General features: G+C 32.0%; 1 protein-coding gene across 10 annotated transcripts; it reads right to left on the reverse strand.

Annotated features, from left to right (window-relative positions):
• Window positions 1-1,102: 1,102 nt before the first annotated feature.
• LOC111428857 (misexpression suppressor of KSR 2) lies at window positions 1,103-20,999 on the reverse strand. Of its 10 annotated transcripts, none has more exons than XM_023064558.2 (10): window positions 20,901-20,991; window positions 15,894-16,096; window positions 14,527-14,601; window positions 14,046-14,245; window positions 9,006-9,126; window positions 8,661-8,949; window positions 8,337-8,606; window positions 8,193-8,277; window positions 6,719-6,763; window positions 1,103-2,147 (listed from the first exon to the last, which is right to left on the reverse strand). In XM_023064558.2, the coding sequence occupies exons 2-10, from the start codon at window positions 16,085-16,087 to the stop codon at window positions 2,005-2,007; spliced, it is 1,422 nt and encodes a 473-aa protein (XP_022920326.1). In that variant the 5' UTR covers window positions 16,088-16,096; window positions 20,901-20,991; the 3' UTR covers window positions 1,103-2,004. The 10 variants fall into 10 exon arrangements, with proteins under 10 accessions (XP_022920326.1, XP_022920318.1, XP_022920316.1 ...); XM_023064550.2 differs by having other exon boundaries at window positions 6,660-6,763; XM_023064553.2 differs by lacking the exon at window positions 6,719-6,763 and adding an exon at window positions 6,294-6,350 and having other exon boundaries at window positions 2,065-2,147.
• Between the last annotated feature and the right edge of the window lie 1,635 nt (window positions 21,000-22,634).

Consider the following 22,634-nt stretch of genomic DNA (forward strand, 5'->3'; position numbering starts at 1 on the left):
TCTCTGTTGTAATAAGATGTTCCAGAGTTTAGTAGTAACGAATAATTTCATCATCTCAATCATAATGTCCCTGCTGTCTTCAGTAAGCACAAAGGTTTATATGAAGAAGAGATTGAGAAATTTGCCACACCTGCTACAGAAAGTGGACCTCCTTAGACAAGTGTTGAACATATTCAGGATGATTTCTTGTATCGTAACCACTGTCACTAGAAATTTTCCGGGCAGACTATATTCTTGTTTTTTTTTCTTGCCACTAATGTAGTTGTATGTAGTTCAACTTTCATGATTAGAGGAACTTCATCCATTTTGACAGGTTCTGTTACTTTTGAGTCGTTTGGAAAATATGTGTCGACTAGCACTGCTATCAGTGCCAAGATCAAGTTCTGCGATAGCCGAGATTTGATCCAAAGTAAGTTTATAGCCAAAGGTATCAGGGTACTTGTTTGACGTCGTCCGTCATTTCATCCCATTTTTTCTTCTTATTTTTATGGATTATAGTTTAAAGTATCTTCTTAACGTTTCTACACTTAAATTATAAGCATCTTAAACTACTAATTATAAGCATCTTTTTTTGCGGAAAAAAACAAAAAAAAATTCTATTTTAAGTAGTGTTTGACATGGAAATATTAAGCTCTATTGAAGGATGATCAGCAATGATCAGGAGATTGATGGAAAAAGGCACCACATCTAAAGACGCATCAAAACAAAGCCATTTTTTAAAACCATGCATCTTGGAAGGAGTTTTTAAAAGTACTCCAATTGAAAAAAATAAATAAGCAGTAATTATTCAAGTTTGTGATCTTGTCTTTGTTACTCCTTTATACATACAATTTAATTATCGAATCCCAGTTTATTAATGAAACAATAATTTAAAATTTCTATTACACAGTAATTTTGTAGAGAATTATCGTCCCATTGTTTTTGTTCCTCCTCATTGATCTATTCACGAAATTTGTTACTTAAATATGGTAATTAAATTTAACAAGTGTAATTAAATTGTTGCATCACAACTTCATACTGTGCGTTCGTTATAGCGTGAAAAAATTGGCTCAAAATAAAGTTCTAGAAATTTTTTATATAATAGAAAAAAAAAACAAATAAATGTTCGAGAACATTTTTATTAAAATCAAGTGCTAAACGTAAATAATTTAACAAAGTTAGGCACAATATATAATATATATTCCTCATCACAACAATTCACCTTAAATTAAACAAAAATTATTACGTTACAATATTTAACGTGGCGATAAAATATTCCTCTATACAATAATATACTTTCCGTTTTTCTTTAACAGCGTTTTTTTTTAACAGAATAGGTAGAAGTCACCGAAAAGTCATTCGCGCGTATCGATATTTTTTTTAAATTTTATTTTCATATCTACTTATTCGAGATAATCGGCAAATATAACATTTTGTTGCTTTAATAACCGTGTGTTGGCATCTTTCCCACTATTCAACAAGTAAAGCTCGATTAACTACCCTTTTTTTTAATAAGTATTACTCTACAACTACAAAAACATTAGGTCGTCACGAAATAATAAACAATACAGAGGCCTCTCAAGCAATCGCTATCGGTTATAAGTAAGAACGATATCTAAAATGCTGTCCAATACTGCGTGAACAATATCTTTAAATAATATTTTTTTTAATAATTAATTTTAGAATAATTGTTTTCATCAAATGATTGATTTTTTTTTTTAATCAATGTTAATAAAAATTGTACCGTAATCGATAATAATTATATTACGTGTCATCGTATGTAGAGTTGTTTACAAAAACTTATTAAACATAAGATATGTGTGCTTTTTTTACGAAAAGGGGCAGTGGCCAAATGTGGATAAAACGTGTCGTACTAAAATTTCGTCGTCATCATGATGTCTATTTTCGTCCGGCGAATTTCGATTTGAAAACAAAATTTTGAGAGTAGAAATTTTAGTACGAACGCAATTTTTAGAAGCTGTCGCAATCCATTCGCCTCTAGTTCATTTTAATTTTATTTCTAACTTAGCAAACGACGGCAGAAATGGGGTTTTCGGTGATATGAATCACCGACGTTAACCACTGCCCGTTCGGAAACTTTTCTTTCAATAATTCTTCCAGTGAAGCTTTACGAAACTGGGCGATCTTAACAGGAGACAATGGAGCAACTGAAAAATATTAATTTCATCAATTTATTTTGCAATAAAAAAATTAGAAAAAAAAATAAGATTAATAAGTTTCTATTAAAATAATATAAAAGGCACACAATAATAAATTATAATACTGATTAATTATTATTATAATCTTATTAGGTAGAAATAATACAAAGTAGCATGCAAATAAAGATTTATATTAAGTACAGACTGAAGTAATCAAATTATATATTAGTATTAGATAAAACAGAAAAATTGTATATCAAGTTTAATTTTTTACACCGAATTCATCGTTTACCTGATGTTAAGAGATCTGATTTCATTTCTATCTTTATCATGTTTATGTCTTGGTTGAATACTTAATACCAGTGAGATAATAACTGCCATTGTGGACGAATTTAAAATGTGCATAAGTGAGATGATATTCAGATTAAAAGAATTAGAGTTGGTGGCGTCAGGAGGGATCACTATAGTACTAGTAAGGGATCCTGAACATGCATTCTCGCATACTGGTTACTTATTAGTAATGAAAATGCTGATGATCTGGCTTATGACGTGAATGTAGTACCCAGGTATCAAGTAGAGATGCTTAGAATGTTATTTTATAAACGAAATATGATGAGTGAAGTTTAAGAGGAAACGTTAGTAGCAGTGAGATGAAGAGAAGAGGATTATGGCTGATTAAATATGGTGTAAGGGTTTTGTGTTACTTAGCTGAATGAATGAGATTTCTTTATATTTTGTTACCTGAACATTTCGATAGAGGTAGATTTAATTATTTAAGGTTTTTTTGGAGTTATAGCCAAGAAAAGTACATTTCCCGATTGCTTACAAGTACTATCTGTAGAGCTTCCAACCAAGTAGAAGTTGCTGGAGTCTCCAACAAAGCTATTATATCTAGATTAGTACCAGACAGTGATGGGCGCTAGGTATATACCCGCCGGGTAGGTATTTATAAAATGGGTGGGTATTTACCCTGGGCCGGGGTAAATACCTAGGTAGTACATATAAAAGTGATACAAGTAAAAATATAACAGATTCGGACAAAAATGTAGAGGAACATGATGAAATGGGCGTTGAAGACGTTGAATGGACGATGATCCGCCCAGTTCCACTTGAACTTTGCCACAATGTTGACCGCCTCATTTACGCCAGTTTCTCTTTGTAGGTCTTCATTTCGTATGTGGTCCCTCAGGGTTACACCCAGCATCGACCTCTCCATCTTTCTTTGCGTTACTTTGAGCCTCCTGGTAATGGCCACCGTTAATGTTAAAATTTCGGAACCGTATGTCATAACCAAAGGAGGAACCACGCATTGATTGAAAGCCTTTCTTTTCAAATATACAGGAATAGCGCTCATTAAGATGTCTCTAAATTTCCTGTAGGCTGCCCATGCGAGTATCATCCTTCTGTTTAGTTCGCTTGTTTGATTATTATCTCTTGATACACGAACCTCATGGCCAAGATATATGGCTGCGATGCGAACCAACTGAGATGAGTACTTCAAAAACAATAGTGGAAAATACAAGATGAGATAGGGTTATGAACAAAATTGTAGGAGAATTTTGTGGATTCGGATATGTCATGAGATTTGCTAGGGGAAAAATAAAATTTAATGAATACTTCCAAAGAATGGAAGAAACCTGGCTGATTAAGACAGCAAGAGACCAAAGATTAGCTAGAAAGAGATCACGGGAGACCAGGAAGTTGGATTTCCAGCTCTAATGAAACACCATGACTGATGCGTAAAAAACAGGTTACAACCTGAATAAAAGAAGAAGAATAATAAGATCTTAAACGAACTACATCACTTTCAATTGGAATCAACAATCTCATGGATCTTGGATTTGAAGAAAGTGCAATATGACTAGAAAAGAATTAAACAACAAGAATTAATGAGGCACAAAAACTGAACTTAGTCATTAATATTAGACTTATACTTAATTCAGGACATCCAAAGTTGTTTTTCAAGTATTAAAGAAATCGTTAAATATTTTCGAAGAGTATTACGTAAACGAGAATGGTCGGTAGTGAAAATATAAACTTTCCCGAAATATATGTACACTTTAAAGCTAATAACACCAGGAATGTGTATAAATTTGTTAGACAGTTAAGACAAAGGCATAAATATGCCTCTATTCTGAGATGGAACAGGAAAAATAATATGTGATAGTGAAATGAATGACATTTGGAAAAATTATTTCCAAAATCTATTAAGCATAGAAACTGATTTGGAAATAAACGTAATCACTGCGTCAAAACATGGAAAGGCATCAGGGATTAATAACATACCATCGAAAGTATTCAAGATAGAAGTATTCATTATCACCAATATTGATGTTAGAGCTTGGAACAAGATTTGTCCTAAATTTTGTTGAAATTTAGCCCGACACTTGCACACGCCTCCTGTATACATTCAGCATCAGTTTCATATCTCCAAGGCTATCCGAAATAAGGACTATATCGTCCGCGTAGCGCAAATTACTTAGGTATTGCCATCAATGTTTATACCTTTTTGGGTCCAATCCAGTTGTTTAAATGCACTCTCCAGGACTGTGATGAACAATTTGGGTTCAACATTATATCGCCTTGTCTTACCCCACGCCCAATGGGTATTCGGGCAGTACTTTCATGCAATTTTACCGTCATTGTAGCATTCTTGTAAATGTTATAAATAAGTTTGGTGTATCGATAATGGACTCTGCATTCTTGAAGTACTTGCAAAACTGCCATCAACTCAATTTAAATCAAATTTTATAAATACCTCTAAATACCCATCTTGGGTAAATACTCCCGGGTATATATCCAGGGAATTTTTCCTTTGACAATAAATACCCGGGTATTTAACAACACTGGTACCAGAACACTGCCGAGAAATATGTCCGTCCCCCAAAACATACAACGGGGCAGTATATGGTTCAACATTTTCCATGAAAAAATGCTTCACATTATGCAAACTCTTAGGCAACAGGTTTCTCTCTATCCTGAGTGCTCTGTAATGTTGCAGCACCGTGTGTGATGACGTGTAATACGCATTGGTTAAATATTTTGCGTTTTAGACAAATTAGCAAGTCATTTCTGAAGATATAATTGAGTTTGTCATAGGCTGTCCATGCAAGATTTATTCTTCTTCTCTTCAATTCGTATATCTGATTGTCTCGCGAAATATTTATTTCGTGTCCAAGGCATATGTACTTTTCTACTTGTAATCTTCAATGCTGATGTTTTCACAAGGAACTGCTTAGGTTCGTCATGCATTTTGATTTAGTTGTGTTGCTTTGAGCCCCACGCTGGTTCATACTAGGTGGAAGTCATGCAGCATATGTCCATTGTCAGACAACAAAAGTATATCCCAATCGAGTATTTTACATATTTCAGTATTGCGGTGAATAGTTTAAGCATTAACGCATCACCTTGTTGTACTTCTTTGCTCATTTGGACAAGATTCGTGACTTTATGCAGTTTCACTGATATGGACACATTGCTGTATATATTGTGTATTAACTTGAAATGTATCCAAAAAGTTCTCTTATGATGTTTTCTGCTGCTTGGTTTGTGAACAGCAATTTGTACAAGTTTGCAACTATCTGCATCTGTTCTTGCTTTTGACTGATTTAAAAAAACTTTAAAAAATATTTTTTGTTTTAAACCATGGTGGTCCCCCAGAAAATATCATCGATGACCATCTTTCTTACCTCAAATCTTTATTTAATTCAATGGACCTCAGCGCAGATGTTATAAGTGATGATTCTGAGAAATATAGTTTCTGGTGTGGAAAGTTTTTATTTCGAGGTAATTGTATTAAAAGCTTAGATATAAAGTGTTGTTTGCCTTACAAAGTCAAAAATTGAATTAGGAGACGAAATATTTAAGGATATAAAAAAGCACATTATATACAGCATGTTTTGAAAAAATGATTTAACAAAAGTGACAATTTTTCTCTTTTTTTTAATACTTTTATTACTTGTAATTTGACTTCTCCACTCTGTATAATAAGTATGGGTGACGGTGGAAGTCATCAGACACTATTCGAGTCAGTCTAATAGCGTATGTTTCGAGGAGATCAGAAAAAGCTTACATTCCGTTCGGTGCATGCAGTTCGGTGAAGTTGATTCTTACTGGTATTAACACAATAAACTGAATGTGAGAAGACAAACCTACTTATTTATTCAGTATTTCCCATAAAAATCCGAATATTCGGTATCAGGAGTGGATTATCTGCAAGTCCAGTAGTACACTATGTAGATTGTGACGATTGAGGTTTTTTTATTAGAGTAAAAGATTTATTGGAAATGCGTCATAATTATTTTATAAGCCAATAAATCTTTTACTAATTCCTGATTACCTATTATTTATAATTATAGCCTAATTTAGTTTTGTGATTAATTAAGAAATATAATAAAGATTAAAAGTTACGGAATAAATCACATCGGTTGCATACTTTAAGTCAATCAGTAAAAATTAAAAGTGGTAAGTATTTTTTAAGAGGGTTTTAAAAAGAAATAAAATAAAATTTAGATAACTTACATTGAACTTTCGGTACTGAATCGAAACCAAAGAACGGGGGTTGTGGACTTAACATTTACCTTCAACTGAGACAGCGCTACTCGCTCGCCTTCTCACTCGAACGGCTAAAACAACATCACAGCCTTCACTACATCCGCTTATTTACTTTCTGGCAAGCGCTTCCTTACCCAATGCTAGTGTTCGTTATCCACGTCAATTTATAAAAATAAATTTAAATAATACACAAACATTAATATAGCAAAAGTAATAAAATAATGTTGATATTAACAAAAAAAGATAAAGAAAGTCAAGAATAGATTATAATTTATTAAAAATACACTAGCGACGGGTACGGGGGCTTGGTATATACAGCTGAAAGGTAAAAAATGTAAATTAAATTGTAATAGGCTTGCGCAAATGGTTTACGGTGCGGTTACCATCAAATCAAACTGCAGAAACTAAATTAAAAATTATTTAAAAACTTACGTTAACCATAAATTAACTTGAGATAAATGAATCTGTACCAATACGATTTAAATGCATTTTTATTTTTATATAACACGACATATTATATTATGTATATTGTAAAATACAATCAAGCTATAATGCAAGTTGTGTAGATAATTGTAGATAAATGGGGTTAACACGAGATCTAATTTCATTTAAATATTTGTTTAAAGTGTATATAGAATCACAAAGCTCACTTTAATAAATAGGGAATACAAGAGTATAGAGATATTAAAAATAATTTAGGGCATTTCTTTCAAAAGAATACTACAGGGAAAGACTGTTTTATACAAGGATTTGTGCAACCATTTATATTTTACTAGTTAAAATCATAAAACAGTCTTTACACCGTATTTATAGCACAAATACGTAAGCATATTGACTGAAAAAAACTAGTTTGTTTTAATATTTTTCTAAGACGGGTTCGATTTTTGGGTACAGTTTCACCGATCCAGCTATGAATTGAAAATATAACAAAAAAATTAATCAAACCAAGCGTAATGGGTCACATAACGTTCATAGACACCGAAGGTGAATACAAGCAGAAAAAAAAATTAATAATAAATCATTGAATACGTACCATTCGAGCAATTTTTCCAATGCAACGCAAATATTGTAAAAACAAAATAGGAACTCAGTGTCTTTTTTTTTCTTTTGAAATTTGGTGTTATTTATTAAGTGATTAATTTCTTACCCACGAGCAGAAGTGTTTTTAACAATCTGTCGCGGGTAAGATCTAAAGTATTTGTTGTAGTTTTTGTATGCGTAAGCCTGTGTTATTAGCGTGTATTTTCGCTAAACTAATTTGTTTTTTTTTCGTTGTTCTATCGTATTGAAAACAGTGAGAAGTAAAAAATTAAATCATAAGAATTAGTGGGGAAAAATTTGGTTTTAAAAAAATGCCACCTTTACATAAATAACATATTTTGTACACTCGTATACCCACAATACCCAATTAATTTTTAACATTACACACATTTAATAGCGGCTTATTTTTGTATATTTATTTCTTAAATTAATTCTTATAAATAACGTTTTAAGACTTACCATAGCCTTCGCCTTGCAAGAAAAGTCTGAAGGCTTCAGAAACTTTTCCAGGTTGTTCTTCAAGGACCATTCCGCAATCAGAAATCTACAAAAAAATCCACATTATGAAGTTAATAATTTAATAATCCTCATTTAAGAATATACCTTCATCCATGAAGAATTTTTAGGATCTAATCTTCCATTAAGAGTAACCGTATCATCAATATGCGGGCTCAAAGCTCCCGTAATATTTAAAACGGGCATATTTAACGTGTGGATATCTTTCGTTTTTCCTGGATCCGTATCGCGATGAATATTTAGGTCCGTGCGACGAATATAACTGTCGATGAATAATGCCAAGTTTGTTGGGTTCACGTTGCGCTCAAAATAACTTTTGTAGACTTGAACTAAATCGTGGTTTCTTTCTTCAGTGTTCTTTAAAAAAATTTTTTAATAATAAAAAAAACTTCAAAATGTAATCAAATTTACCCTTCCAAAATGATGCCACATCAAATAATCTAAAACACCTTGCGTCATTCCTTTTGATCTTAAATGTCTTGCGTTGAGCTTTTGATACCCCCACTCGATCCAACCGGCGGTTGTGCTTGCGCAATTTACGAGGCAAAGGGCGGCCACTTTATTGGGATTTTTTAGCGAATAACGAGCGAGGATATTTGCACCTGCACCTACTCCGAATCCTATGAATGATTTCAATGCGAAATGGGATAAGACAAATTCCACTTGATTGGCAAGTTCATCCATTGTTGGATAAACATAACTAAAGAAAATATTTGATGAATAAAAATAAATTTAGGTAAAATTTTAATTGCGTACTCTTCCGGAAGTGTTTGAGCTCCTTCTTCTTGTCCCGGCGCGTTTATATGGTATACGCAAAAGTTTTCCATCAAAACGCGCATATCGATGTAATTGAAGAATGCTTGGAAACTGGAGATATCTGAAATATTTGTTATTTTAAGGAAAATTACGGAATGCAAATTTTTTAAATCAGTAATTTAAATATTTCTTGTGGAATTTTTAATGATTCTAATGGAAAATAATTTGTTGAACAGGAAATTGCCTTCTATTTTAAATAATAGTTATTTAAGAATAAATAAGTTGTTTTTTTAATAGTAAAGGCGTTGAAAAGTTCAGAATCACTCCCTCCATAACATTATTATCCTTCAATTAAAAGTCCAAATCTAACCATAACGAACCATAACTATTAGGCACACAAAGTTATTTCTGAATTTGTTGAGAAATAAAAATATTAGCAAAGAAATCCAGAAGATTGAAAAGAGAGAAAAGAAAAAGTAATAGGTAGATTCGGACACAAAAAAATTGACTCTAAAACAACTCAAGTTCAATGTCCAAAATTCCTATTGGTAAATACTGAATGCCTATTGGAGCCTGCAAGCATATTTTGAAGAACTACAACCTGGATGGCATCAATTAAAACAAACATGTGACTTGAACAAAGTCTGTATTTTATCGAATTATGCATAGCTGCGTGCAAGGAATTTATGATGATCCAGCACCGACAGTTGTGTCTAAAATCAATTAAAATATCAAAACCCAACTGTAGGAAGACGTACTGTAAGAAGAGTAACACACCTTGAAATAACTGTTGTGACGATGATTAGTCTCATCTATAAACTTAGTAATCTGCAAGTTGGAGAAATAATAAGTCGAAATAATAATAATACTTTATTACTCCATTTTACCAAAAAACCGTAGAATGCGTCAATTTAACAATAATTACATTGTAATATAATACAAATTGAATTCAAACATTAAATTGGAAAAACATGTCAATGGTATACATCGGATTTTCCGTGACAATAGCTCTCAGGCTTCTCCGGAATCTTGGAACTGGCAGGGTCCTTGTACCCTCCGAAATGTGATTACTCTGGTACAGAGCCATCTTCTGAATCTTAGTAAGGTGCGTTTTTGGTGGCACCAGATAGCTAAGTAATTTCGGTAATTTCAAAGTAATTTTTCCTAACCAATACGGCACATTCCAGAATATAAATTCCATACAAGGTAGGTATTTTATAGTCTTTAAAGTAACTTCTACAGCTATTAGTATTCTTTAGACCAAAGATTGCTGTTACACACCTCTTCTGTAGTATGAAGATTCTATCTATACCAATGTCACGGCCCCAAAAGACAACTCCATATCTTAGCAAGGAATGAACATATGCATAATAGGCATTTAATGCTGCTTCAATACCAGCTAATCTAGAAATAATCCGAATGGCATATGAGAAATTACTGATCTTGCCATCAAGGAAATCAATATGATTGGTCCAAGACAGTTCAGGATTCATTTTCCAACCCAGAAACAATATCTCTTCAACACTGGCAATCTCAGTATCCCGATACCTCGCCTTGATCTGGTCAGAGTATAAGTGATAGTTAACAATTTTTGTTTTTCTTTATATTTAATTTAGTTGATTAGCGAATACCTTCTTCGAAAAAATATCAGATTGATCAACATGTTTCCAGTGCTTCCCATGCAGCAGCAAGAAATAACCTTTCAACAAGTCAACAACAACTACTGACTCTAATTACGCCTACTACTTCGGCCTCCTCAAAAAAAAATGAGTTTAATAAAGATTAATGTGAGTTTTTTATTGGTTGCAATATTCCATTTCATCAACTAAATAATCCTGCATGCTAGATATTCCTTAAGAAGTACCGTACAAATCAGATAGTCCCTGAAGAATCTACGATTCGAAAAAACTACCTGTTAGTAATTTATTAAGATGTATTAAGTCAAATCCGTGTTGATCTTGCAAACAATTTGCTCTGGATATCAGCTGATGAAACGACAGATTCATGTGGACGGTATATAGCGAATATGATTATAGGGAAACTATCCAAGGAGTCGTCCACTCCCCACTTGGTTGCCTGTAGGACCCTAGAGAAAACAAACCATTCAACTATTGCTCGATTCATAAATGATTCCATTAAATCATTGTTTCCCGATTCTTCTATTAATAAAAAAATATGTGTTTTTATTTCTGACGCTGCTCCATATATGGTAAAAGCTGGACAATCTCTACAAGTGTTTTATCCAAAGTTAATACATGTCACCTGTTTAGCACATGGACTCCACCGATTTGCAGAAGAAGTTAGGAAAGAGTTTCCGAATGTTAATAAATTGATTTCATTGATAAAGAAAGTGTTTTTAAAAGCACCATTGCGTATACAAGCTTACAAAGAGCAACTGCCAAATCAAGCACTACCTCTCGAACCTGTAATGACGCGACGGGGTACTTGGTTGAAGGCTGTATTGTTTTATGCAGAGAATTTTGAGGCTATAAAACAGGTAGTTGGTCAATTTCATTGCAATTTATTCAAGTCAATTAGCATTTGAAGAACCTTCCATCAAACAAAATATAGCTCTAATTATAACTCATTTCAGCAACATACCCGACGCCATAGAAAAAATGGAAACTCGAAACCTTCCTCTATTCAAGTCTACAGAAATATTAGACAAAATTGTCAAAAAGATAAATGCCCTTCCGATATCACTATCGTAAAATGTTCCTGGTAAATTAAATGTTGTACTACATAAAAACCCAGGCATCGAAGAAATCAAGAAAATTAATGCATTTTTACGCCATATTTTAAATTCTGTCCAATGACTTCAGTATATTAGGGGACAAACGTCACAAGTTTGCTCCAGAGAACTTACAAACATATGTGGTAGTGTATTATAGCAAAAATTACACATTGTGACATTACTCTAACCGTAATTAGTACTGATTTCTTGAAATAAATTCAAACAAAAAAAGTAATAATTTATACCAATCCTTATACAATTACTATAACTTATCAAAATTGGCATTTTTATAGTGCATATTTGACCCCTTTTTAAAGCATAATTGCATGCAAATTTTGTCATATTATTAGTGCATATATCCGATGTGTAGTAATAACATTTAACCCTTTCGTTACTAAGAGCGTACGCATACGTTTTTGTATATATGTTCTTGATAAATGATCTTGAAAATACTCCGTAACGAAAGGGTTAAAAAGTGCCAATTATGATGTAACTCTAAAAAAGTGTAAATAATTCTAATATTAGACGCCTGGATTTGATAAGGTAAATTCAAATTTATTCTGTCACCAGATAATCATCAAGTTTCAAAGTGTTTTGGACCAGATTTGTCTATTCACTTGTCATTAAGATATAACATGACTATATATAAAGTAATACATTATACAAGCAGCAAGTAGAGTAGATTCAAGTAGCAAATGATAGTTGATAGTAACTAAGAGCAGAATAAGTAGTACAAGGTCCCTGGGTTTCAAAATGTGAATTCTGAATTCTTCCGCCAGGAAATAAGCTTCAAATATGATGGCAGCGGCTTCTCCTGCACCGCATTAACATTCTTTATCATTCTTATTAATTGTTATGAGTTGAGAGTACGGTTGGTATTTGTTAGTACATATTTGTTTGAGTGATAATTAGAGTTATGTTTACTTTATGCACTACATAAGACTGTGGTACATAGTGTTTTAAAAAAATATCTATAGCACAGCATTCTCAAACAGTTAGGTCAAGTTTGTCAACATCAAAACCAGTCCGCCAAAACTTTTTTAATGATCAAGTTTGCTTTTATTCATCAAGGTATGTTATTCCCATGATTCTAAGTTATAGCACCAGAACCAATTTGTATCCGATAAAAGTGGGGATGTTAAGGCGAAAAATGATTGGACCAATTACTTTTTTAAGATACCATTACAGGAGAACGTTACCGTCGAATTTTCAATTTCTTCTTTAAACAACTGCATGATGACGAGCAGTAACGATCTTTCAAGCAGCATAACGAGCGACCCTATTAGGTGACGTCAACGCAGTAACATTTAACTGAATAGGTACAAATTTATTGTTATCGCGTGCACCAGATTTGACCCGTTTTTTAAACGTTAAAAATTACGACCCACCTTTACAATCACTTTATAAACTGGGGATATCGTTGCCTCGAGAATATACTAAAAAGCTACCTAATTAAAATAATTAAATTTAAGTAATTGTTGTTTACCAACTTTGGTCAGACAGAAGATAATCTTTAAAAGTATCACAGAGTTATTCTCCTTATTAGGAGTTGCTAACAAATAACATGTAATTAACTGACAACTTTTCATTATAATTATATTGATAAATTGGACAACGAAAACATATTTAAAACATTCGATTGATTACCATAAGTAATGGATGTATCGAAGCAGAGTAATGATTAAAACAAATTTTGATGTAATCGGTCGGAAATTTTGTCGAAATTATTAACACAGTGATGTTAGATAAAAGGTATTCGTGAAAAAAGGAAATAATCTATAAATCAATAACTATGAATATTTATGACATAGCTATATTTTATTTATACTTTATATAATTTGAATAACAGCGGAAAATATCTTTTTGAAAAATATTATTTATACACATCAACTATGTTTTTGCCGGTATGTAAACAAGAATATAAATAAACGAATTTAAATTCAGCCAGATTAAATAGTCTTTATGACCTACCACATTGAAATTGTATAACGTTGCCAAAATTTAAAAATAAAATCGTTTAAATTATTAAATTTACTATAGAAACATTTTTAAGAAAGATTATAGTAAACTTTTCAATTGAAAACAATCTTATCTAGACTGTTTATATTTTCTCGAATCTTTTAAAGTCCTATCACGAGTTTACTTATTTTTATCAATAAGTATTGCGACATAACAACTATAATATTATCAATGACAGAATTTATTTTATATTATTTATTCTCATCAACCCACAAGTCTCTACCCACTTAAGTAACAAGATATGTTATCCACTTAAACTTAAAAGGGATTTGAAATTAATGACTTACAATTCAATCCAAGATCGTGGTAAGTGATGATGGCTGGTTTTGTCTTGCATCCTTGAACGGCAACTGTTATCGGTCCGCGATCTGTCTCTACGGTTTCTTCAACGGCTGTTGAGTCATCCCTGGACATCGACCTCGTGGTCGGGAATTGTAGCTGAATGTTCTTCAGCTCGATATCGTCCATGCTGTCAGATGGCATTGTGCTGTAAAATAATAATTAGGTAAAACGCTTCAAAAATGAATAAATCATCTCTTCATCGACGAAGAACGAAGGGAAATCGGATCATATAAAAAAAATTGGTCGTTTTGTTTTTATTAGAATTTATTGTATTTTTCGATTCCTGCAAAAAAATCTTTGCAATGCGTCAAGATGCAGCAAGTTAACGTGCATTTTTAATTAATAAGTAATAATTCATAAACTAAGGGCTATTTTTATAGTTGATAAAAGATCAACTTTTCTTTTTTCTTGTTTAGTTTAGCTTACCCCAAAAGGGCTGTTTCTTCAGCTACCCCGGAACTCGGCATCTTTCTACTAGTGTTTGTGTTAGCACTGTCAGTCCTAAAACAAAATCAAGCTTAAATAAAAAAGGGGGGCTCTAAAACCGTGTCTTTGTTAGAGTGTGGAAACGACGCGGCCGCGGTGTGGATTTTTCTTCTCGCCCAATGTCTATCAACAATCGGTGAAGTCTGGAAAGAAAAACAACGAGAACAATTGACGTAGTCTTTTGTTGGATTCCGTCAAAAATAGAATTTGCATCGTCCTTAAATTGATCTGTTTACTAATGTTTATTAGTGGTAATACGCAACACTTCTCAGGCCAATTGCAACAACTAGGACTAATGAAGGTCGTATGAATTCCAGTGGGAAAATAACTCAAGTTCTCGTAAAATCCGCATAGAAATGCAAGGGCGGCTCCTTCACCACTCAACTCAATAAAATGAACTTCTAAATTTAAACGTTATCGCGGTACGAAAGTCACGTACATTCGATCTTTCGTGAACTAACTGATAAAAATACCATCGAATAAAACGAGATCACACCACAAAACAATTCGAAACGATTAATAGAAATATTGATCGATTACTATTTATGACCACGAATAGAAATCAATGAAAATAAAAGAAATCAATTTCCATTTATAACGTGTAATACAAAAGGATAAAAGAAATATGCTAACTTACATTATTTTGTTTTGAATTAAAACTGTGTGTGTCACCGTCTGAAGCTGGCACAATAAAACAACAACCCGAGTAAATGTAACAATTTTAAACAGCTTGATAACGAGGAACTCGGATAATAAAGTTTTAAAGACGATGGTTTTGTTTACATACACAGCGTAAAAGGGGGAAGTGTCAATGCGTAGAATTTAAGAATAGCTACACTGACCTTCACGTAGCCCTGAAATAGGATCACTGAAAACAAAGCAGCTGAAACGATCGAAGTTAATGTTAAAAAACATTCTTTTTTTTGATTTATCTAAAATTATATTTTAATTATGACAAATTCTTTTAATAAAAACTATTGATTTAAGTCATTACAACTACGTCAATAAATCTCGAAATTTCTCTTCCAAACGAATATTTTTCACAAATACCTGGAAAACGACGTCCACACAACACAAAGCATTCCCAAGTATAAATCGTCGTGAAGCTCTTCAACGAATGTAAAACGTAAAACGATTGCATGCGTCGCAAAAAACACATGCGAATGCAAAAATACAAGCCATATCCAGCGAAATTAAAACACGCAAAAAAATGTATGTAGCACAAAATATTGTATATTTATCTTTAATTTTGAAATGATTGTCTCGTACGATTTTCTTTGTCTCTGTCCGTTGAACTCATACCCTACCTTGAGTTGATGACGATTGGTTGTGGTTTGGTTGCGATGAGTTTTTCATCTTTCGGGCCGGATCCGGAAACAAAACTGAGGGCCTTCTTTACTGTATCCAAGACGTTCTGTTGTGTTCCAGTCACCGTTGTCGAACGATATACGTCTTCTGTACCGGTCAAAGACTGGTACGAACCACCCAAACTCACGGGCATCGCTGGAGACTTACAGGTTAAGGTACATCATTCCGTTAAAAATGCAAGACAACATTTAAAAATGATCCGTTCTCAAGATGATATAACATATTTATTTGATATTACAGGATCTTTGTAAGAACAATAAATAATTTCAATTCGTATGGTTATATTTTGGTTGGAAAGTTGCCAACTACGAGTAGTGCAAGAGCTGTTTGTACCAGCTTTTTAAAATTTATTGCTTGAAAACAAGAAATGGGTAAATTTACTGTACCCCAAAGGAATAACAACGAGTTAAAGAAATTGGAACAAAGCTTTAAATCAAAAAATTCTTAAGTACATTAATCTTACAGCTGGTTTATAACTCAAGTATTAATTCAAGTCTTTTATAATGAGATATTTATACTAAATACTACTTAATGGTTTAATTATTACATAGGATTATAGGTAGGCGCCAAAAATTAAAAAAACGCCGATAAGCACGGTGATTACAGATAGATTACTTATCAATGTAACAATACCGTAAGAAATTATTGTTTGCAAATTACCTTACACGTTCTAAAAATTGGTGTAATTTTAATTTTAAAACAATAATACCATTTTATTGTATTGCCTAATTATGTGTTCTAAATTACACTATAATTAAATGTTTTGTAGGAAAATTGTTTTAAAAATAAATCGTCTCTTTAATTCGTGTAATTGAAGGTATATTTGAGGTTCATGCACAATTTCGTTATGTTTAATGTTAATAACATAACGTGTATTGTGTGTGTGTATGTACACATTGCTTATATTCTTATTGTTAGTTGAAATTGGTTTATTTTTGTATATTAGGCTATGTTTTCAGAAACATCTATTTAAATTTTATTCCTCGAATTGCATCAAATATGCTTTCAATTAGGTTTCAATCGAATTTTGACAACGAACGTGAACATGTTTTGTTGCCAACATTATTTTGAACAAATTGTATATTCAGGAGTTATCAGAAATTATGAAAAATCATACACTGCGCGGTATATATCGAGTGTGTAAAGGTGGTTGAAAGTTTTTAAACTTATTTTCTCAAACAACTTTGGGAACCTTTTTGGAAAATGATGCTACAATTTTGCTACAACCGTAACAAGAAGAACAAAATCTACAAATACTTATTTTTCAAATGAAGCATTATTTTTATGTGTTAAAATGTAAAAAATCAAATTCAGGTACAGAACAATTATATAATGAATATTTGGCTGAAACAGATCCGTCCACAAATTTATAATAGAATCTAAATGTAAAACAAGGATGTATCTGCAACCACAATTTCATAAGATGAGATAACGAAGTAATTTCTGCACATTTAAAGCCTTTTATGTACGTTATGCCAAAAATTTCGAGCTCTATTTCCATGCAGGATTGAGATAATCTGGACAGGATGATTAAGAAGGGTCATCCTGTGTGACTGGTTCAAAAAATCGATTTGTTTTAAATATTGAAAATGGTATAGTTATGAAAAAAGAATGATTAAGTCATGTCAAGAAGAGAAGAAATTGGCTCATTAAATTTTATCGTTTATCCATTCGCCAATACGTAAACTTGATGGAAGAAAGAATTTGGGCAAGATTCTACCACAAACGTTCAATAGAATCAAATCCACGACATCAAATTGTACAGCAGGCAGAGATAGCTGGTGCAAATGGTGCAATGGGTGAAACTAGAGGAGAACTCAATAATTTGAGATGAATTGTTGACCAGATAAAAAGTTTCACCTTTAAAGATACAGCATTTTGACACAAAGATCGTTGAAATAGCAACTTTTTGTCCTGCCTTCGATCTGGCTTTAGTCGGGGTCATTCTTTTCTTTTATGTGATATTTTTCAAGTATTTGCTTTATTATCGCTTTGTCTAGTTCTGGTTCTTCTAGCATCTTTCGTTTTCCGTTTTGGCATCTACTCAGCTATTTCTAACTTGTTTGTAGCTTTTTCCTTTCTTGCTTCGGTTGGATATTTTCTGTTCTAACGGATGTATTTTATGAATTATTTTATTTCTTTCTTTTTATACTAATTTTTTTTTCTTAGTGGCTTTTCTAGCATCTTCTAGATTCTGATTTAATTATCTTTCTTTCTCTTTACAAGGTATCTTCCTAGAATTTGCTTTCTTACTACGTCTCTACTCTACTTTTGACATCTTTCTTTCTCTTTTTTCTTTTCCCTTTATCTCTATATTGTTTCCACTTCACTCGGGTTCAGTTTTTTTAATGCTTCAATATTACTAACTTTTGCACTCCCTTACTTTCTTGATTTTGACACTTCTTTCTAAAAAGACATCTAAAGAGACTCTAGATTTCTTGTTTCTTCTTTTGCTTTCTGGCACCTTTTAACTTATTTTTACCGACTTACTTTTAGGATTTTGTTCCATACAAGTACAAGCTAACCCAAGCGTAGAAACTGTAACTATCTCAATTAGCAACATTTACCTTTAAACAAATGTGAATTGTGAAACGCAATTCTATTTAGAATGTATAATAAAGCCTTCTGGATTGTTACTAATTGTGGTTTTTGATATCGATTTAATTGCTTCCTCTGTTTTTGCGTTTCCACCTTATTTCGAGTTTTCGTCATACTTTTCAATATTCTAGTCTGTCGCTTTGTTTATTTTTTATTTTAGATTCTTTGTTCCATTCTTTCTGATTGTTCTGGCAATTTTTAAATTCTGGTTAGGTTCTAGATTCTATCTCCTGTATGTTTCTGTACTGTTAGCTTGTCAGTGGTTAGATAATAGATGTGTAGGCTCGATAATAGTTAGACTAGTAGACTAGTAGAGTTAGACTATTTGACCAAACATTGAGTGTTCCTTCTTTCTCTTAAAACCTTTCACATTAAAATTCTTGCTTTTGTTTTTATTAACCTTCTAATATAACTACCAGTGGAATTGGATTCGTATCAATGCGTGCATAAGCACATTGTGTTGGTAATATTTTCAGCGTCTTCTGATGTAATCAAATGAACGTTATCAGTAATTACTTAATATCCATTCTCAACTATATTAAAAAGCTGCTTTGAATATTTTACTAGTCCAAGACCTTCATGGAATAGTATATGATCACTACATAGAAGCAAATTGTCTTTGTTGAAATGATGCTTCTATGGCATTTTCCAGTATTCAATTGATATAAATCATAACAAAATTGAAAATAAAACAGCATGTTACTACAAAATTGCATATATTTTTTAAAGGCCAAGTCGCAACATCGTAGCTGTGTCACATAATTCTTTTGCCATAACATTTTTAAGTTAGTACCAAGTGTTAAGAAACAAAATGAGGTCGGTTAGAATCATTTTTAATTAAATTAAAATATCTCCTTCATTTTTTTTAAAGAAATAAGTTATCGATTGTACTGTTATATAAGTTTTAAAGTTAATATTTTATATTGAAAATGTAACATTAACTTAATTGGTGTATTATGCAACTCCAACAACAGATTTTATCAATAAATATAAACAGATAAAACTTTCGTATCACAAACTCAGCATTTTAATAATCAATCTTTGTCACCAACACAATTTTGAATTGCAAAAACTTCTATTTCTATTAAATTTTATTCGAATTCAAATTTTGGGCTTTAAAGATTGCATTGATAAATCAGCCCTAAAAGGGTTATATACTGTGTACATAAAGTATGGAAACAATTCGATAAAAATTCGGGGGATATTCTTCCAGAAAAAAGGCTTGGACATCTATGTTATATTTTTTAAGGGGCATATTTTGAGATAAAATTAAACTAACTTGACATTTTTAAATAGGAACTTATCCTTTTAATAGGATTCTGAGTATTTTTGATGTTATATAATTCGGAAAAATGGCAGTTAAAAAAATAGTGTGACTATTTTATTAGTTTTTGAGATACAATACTTTGCACGCTTATTTGGCCACCCTGTACACAGTGTATAATTTTCGGCCCAATTTAAGTTGGTACCATTGACAAATATGACATAACTTCTTAATAAAAAAAACTTATTTTCTTATTCCTCTATATTTTAATAACCCCTTAATTAATTTTTGTTTATATTTAATTCATCTTTCTGTCCATAAACCTAATAAACCACAAAGATATAGTGTAACAAACCGCACGGATCGATATAGCGGCAAAAATCGTTGCGTTGTGGTTCCGATTTTTATCGTATTACATTTAATCTTCGTTTACTTTAACAAAACATTCATAGATAAAGAATGTGGTTGTAAAATTTTAATATGACGAAATAAAAAAAAAGACCTTAGGCAAAAATGATTTCGTTAATGGAACCAATTATTTTAAACCAGCTGTATGAGGTAATGTGACTCGTTCAAGGATCTTAAAGTATTTCGTGACGTTGAGAAATGTGATAATTTCTTTTATTAAATATAAGTTTATTATAAATAAAGTATATTTATATTCGCCTTGAGAACAGATCAATTTAAGAAAAAAAAATTACGAACCCAAAACCATGCAAACAAAGCGCTTAAATGTTACAATAAACAATTGTTACACAAAATAAAGAAATTTTAGATAAGACAAAAACATTTAATCAAAAAAGAGAGTTACGTGCACTTTTTCTAAGATAAATTAACATGCTTAATAGTATTAATAAATCAAGTTTAATAATTCCCAACCCGATGGTAAATGTAAATCATCGACCCCGTACCCTTACAGAAAATTAGGCTATGCGATATAAATTATTGATTTTTCTAGTTTAGGTACCACAATTCATAGGAATCCCACACCCTAAAAACCCAAATAACCGCTTCTGTTAATTCCGTTTACCTTTAACCTGTTAAAAACACTCAAACGTTTCTGTTTAAACGTTTTGATACTTACCTTTAATATTAAAATTCGTTGAAAACCAAATCGAACACTTTTTAACGCACCACACAACTAGATTCTGGTTATGCCAATGTTGTAATGCACAAAACAGCGTCGCGATTGGTTACCAGGGTTCTCTACTCAGGCAAACACGATCAAATCGGTTCGAACCAGTAGCGTACCGGTGGAAACTGACTACTTTCAACAATTAAAAATCGTCTATAAAACCAGATAAACTTGAATATCAATGTTCAGTTTAACGTGATTTGTACTGGGTTAATCAATTGTGTGTAACTAAAAAATTTTGTGTGTTTAAATATTGTTTGGCCCCTTGAGGTAATGTTACGCCAATGGATATTTCGGACAGCGCCAAATGTATAGTAAGAACTAAACTATTGATCTATTTTGAGTTTCGCCCCATCTCTTGCGTGGTAGACGAAAATTCGGTTAATATGGTTTCTTGATTTTGGTAGTTAACTGTAGAGTAGACGGTGTAATAATTGAAAGATATGCAACTTAATATACATAAAAAGTAAATAATTCTTATAAAACATTTTTAGTACAAACTAGTAAATTATGTTGGTTATGTTTCAAGTATTGCGATGTAGAAGTGAATCTTATAATCTTAATCAACACGAAGCTGTAATGAGTAATAAATACATAAGTTTACATAAGTTATACATAAGTTTTGTTTATGTATGTTTATGTATAATAAGTTTAGTTTTGCATGCAGATTTAGTTGCCATGAAAAACATCATTATCTGCGGTTATATTTGAATTTTGTTGAGTGCTTTAAAAATAATCCACACTTAAAAATAAGCTTGAGTGTATTTAAAAACACAAATAAAATGAAATTCAATTAATCATAAAAGAGTGACTGTTATCTGACAAGTGACAGCTGAAGTGGCCCACACTCAACGTTTTAGTGTTTTTGAAAAATTATTATTTTTTAATTATTATTATTCATGATTCATAATCTATTAATACGAATAAACTTTAATTGAAATAAGGTGTTAATTTTTTAAAATAAACTAGTTGTTTTTTGGACTCATTTGCATCGCTACCTGATTGATTGGCAACGATTCTTTTTAGCGTTTTGTTAAGCTACTTTAAAGGTAATATAAAACGATCCACTAAACTGTAAGTATAAGCTACCGTTGCTCAAAGATGATACAGGCTCGTAGCAACACTCAATTTTCCATCTAGTTTCAGGAATGACTGCACCTACATCATTTTCAGTAGTTTACGTATTAGATGTCTTTAACATTTAAATATTAAAACGCAGATTGGTTTTAGTAATCAATATGTTATCGTCAGAAATCTATATAAAATTCTAAGCAATGGACGTTCTGAGATGCAGAAAGGACATTTTCATGACTTTAGGGTCAAAATCTACTTGATATACAACTAAATGGATATATTCAAATTTTATTAAACGGTTTTTAACTGCCTCCTATTTTTTTGGATAACACAATTTGTATTAGTTGTGTTGGGTTGGCTTAAAAATTGTTGTTACTGTTTTTATACAATAGATATTAGTTAAATACAGGCTGGAATAGAAAAAAGAAATTATGCAACGACGAGGAAGACTGGAAAGTCACTGGTAATGAAAGAAAGAAACTTCATCGACATTGAAAATATAAGAAGGAGACTGGTAGTAGAAGAAAGGGACGTGAAAGAGATAGGGAAGACGAAAAGTAGACTAGCGGGAAGAAGAGAGACTGAAAAACGATAAGAAGGGAGCTAAGA

The sequence above is a fragment of the Onthophagus taurus genome, chromosome 1, assembly GCF_036711975.1.
Source record: "Onthophagus taurus isolate NC chromosome 1, IU_Otau_3.0, whole genome shotgun sequence".
Classification (NCBI taxonomy): domain Eukaryota; kingdom Metazoa; phylum Arthropoda; class Insecta; order Coleoptera; family Scarabaeidae; genus Onthophagus; species Onthophagus taurus.